General features: G+C 35.6%; 1 protein-coding gene across 1 annotated transcript; it reads left to right on the top strand.

The window, feature by feature from the left end:
* Positions 454-1,959, top strand: LOC107642165 (alkane hydroxylase MAH1-like). Its single transcript, XM_016345470.2, has one exon. It carries the CDS (start codon positions 454-456, stop codon positions 1,957-1,959), a length of 1,506 nt encoding a protein of 501 aa, XP_016200956.2.

The following is a 2,249-nucleotide window of genomic DNA, read 5'->3' as shown; positions in this document are numbered from 1 at the left end:
GAAAAATCAAATACACAACCATTGTCCATACTCCATAGCATTAAGTTTGGTTAGATAGTAGATATGGTCGAGGAAGATAAAGTCAAGGCACGAAAATTGTCATTATCAGGTTCCATGGCTAGGAGATGAATCATTTAGCAGCATCCATGTTTAAGATTGAACAGCTTAGCTTTCCAATAAAACTTTATTTGTTAGAACTTCTCGAGTATATTTTCATAAGATAAATATTTCCTCCGTCATTTTTATTTTTAATAAATTTTATTATAAAATAATTAAATCTAAAAAAAATATATTACTATTAAACAAATGGGAAGAATCTATATCCTACTTACATACAATCTTCCATCTATATATATCCCCGTGGGCCGTGGCAAGAGTTCATCAACATACATACACAACAAATATAAAAAAGAGTTGCATAACCCTATCCGATCCACAAATTATACTTTCCAAATGGCCATATTGTTTCTCATTATACCAATCCTCCTATTATTCTCATATCTTGTTCATCGTAGAACAAGTTGTAGAACCCCTCTCTTGATAGATTGGCCAATCCTTGGTATGTTACCGCAAGTCCTTAGCAATTTGTGGCATATCCATGATTTTGTAACAAATGTTTTGAGACGAAAAGGTGGCACCGGTGAATTCATGGGGCCATGGTTCACCAAAATGAACTATATGATCACTAGTGACCCCATGAATGTCCATCACATAATGAGCAAAAGCTTTGACAACTATGTCAAGGGTCCCCAGTTTCGCGAGATCTTCCAAGCTTTCGGAGATGGTATTGTGGCCTCAGATTCCGAGACATGGAAATACATTAGGACCTTGCAACATTCCTTGTTCCGGCGAAAGAGTTTCGAGACCATGGTGGAAAATACCATTCAAAAGAAGGTTCTTAATAGCTTGCTTCCGATATTTGATCATGCATGGTTGCATGGAAAGGTTTTGGATCTTCAAGATGTGTTTAGTCGATTAACTTTCGACGAAACATGCATCATGGTTTTGGGGTATGATCCTAAGAGTCTCTCAATTGAGTTTCCATTGGTGGAAGTTGAGAAGGCTTTTGACGAAATTGAGGAATCCATATTCTATAGACACATAGTTCCAAGAAGTGTTTGGAAGTTTCAAGAGTGGCTTCAAATTGGTGAGGAGAAGAAGATGACAAAAGCATGCAAAGTTTTTGACCAACTACTATATTCATGCATTGCAACTAAGCGTCAAGAGTTAAATGAATGCAACAAAAGTAGCGGTGATGACTTGCTTAGTTCTATGATGGTGATGGGTGAAGAAAAGGGCAAAATGGTCCATGATGATAAGTTTCTAAGAGATGCTGCATTCAATCTTTTTGTAGCTGGAAGAGATACCATAACTTCAGCTCTTACATGGTTCTTTTGGCTTGTTGCTACACACCCATTAGTCGAGGCCAAGATTCTTGAAGAAATCGAAAAAGTTTTTGGCGCTGGTGTCGGAGAAAAACGTGAAATTTTAGGGATGGAAGATGTGAAGAAGCTAGTTTACCTACATGGTGCTCTATGTGAAGGTTTGAGGCTATTTCCACCTGTTCCTATTGAACGTAAACAATCATTGAAACGTGACACACTTCCTAGTGGTCATTGTGTTAATCCAAATTCAATTATTTTGTTGTTTACTTATGCAATGGGAAGGTTTGAAGATATTTGGGGAAAAGATTGCTTGGAGTTCAAACCAGAGAGATGGATTTCAGAGAAAGGAGAAACAATACACGTTCCATCTTATAAGTTTATTAGTTTTAATGCAGGACCAAGGACATGCTTGGGTAAAGACTTGTCTTTTCTTCAAATGAAAATGGTGGCATCTACTATTTTGCGCAATTATCGTATACAAGTTGTGGAAAATCATCCTACTACCCCAGCTCATTCCATTGTGCTTCTCATGAAGCATGGCTTGAAGGTTATGATAACAAAAAGACAATTTTAATTCCATCAACGAATTTCAATATCAAATGTCATGTGTATTAATATATATATTGTTTAAGTAATTTTTAATATATATTTTGTATTTTGATATGTATTTTAATATATATCTTAGTTTAAGGTTGGATACTGAATAATACGGTGGTTTAATGAACCTTATATCTATATGCTTGCACTTTGTAATTTTGTTTATAGAATATGAGGATGTTTGCACTAATTTCATTCATTCCATGAACCGAGCAGAAGTAGTATTAAATGTTATATGCGGAAAATGCATCTGTATGTACGTATGTA

Source organism: Arachis ipaensis, chromosome B05 (genome assembly GCF_000816755.2).
Source record: "Arachis ipaensis cultivar K30076 chromosome B05, Araip1.1, whole genome shotgun sequence".
Taxonomy (NCBI): Eukaryota; Viridiplantae; Streptophyta; class Magnoliopsida; order Fabales; family Fabaceae; genus Arachis; species Arachis ipaensis.
The sequence above is the reverse complement of the archived record's forward strand: the minus strand, read 5'-3'. Positions and strand labels throughout refer to the sequence as shown.

Excerpts from the sequence above, each read along its gene's own strand:
- LOC107642165 (XM_016345470.2), top strand. The coding sequence starts at position 454 with ATGGCCATATTGTTTCTCATTATACCAATCCTCCTATTATTCTCATAT.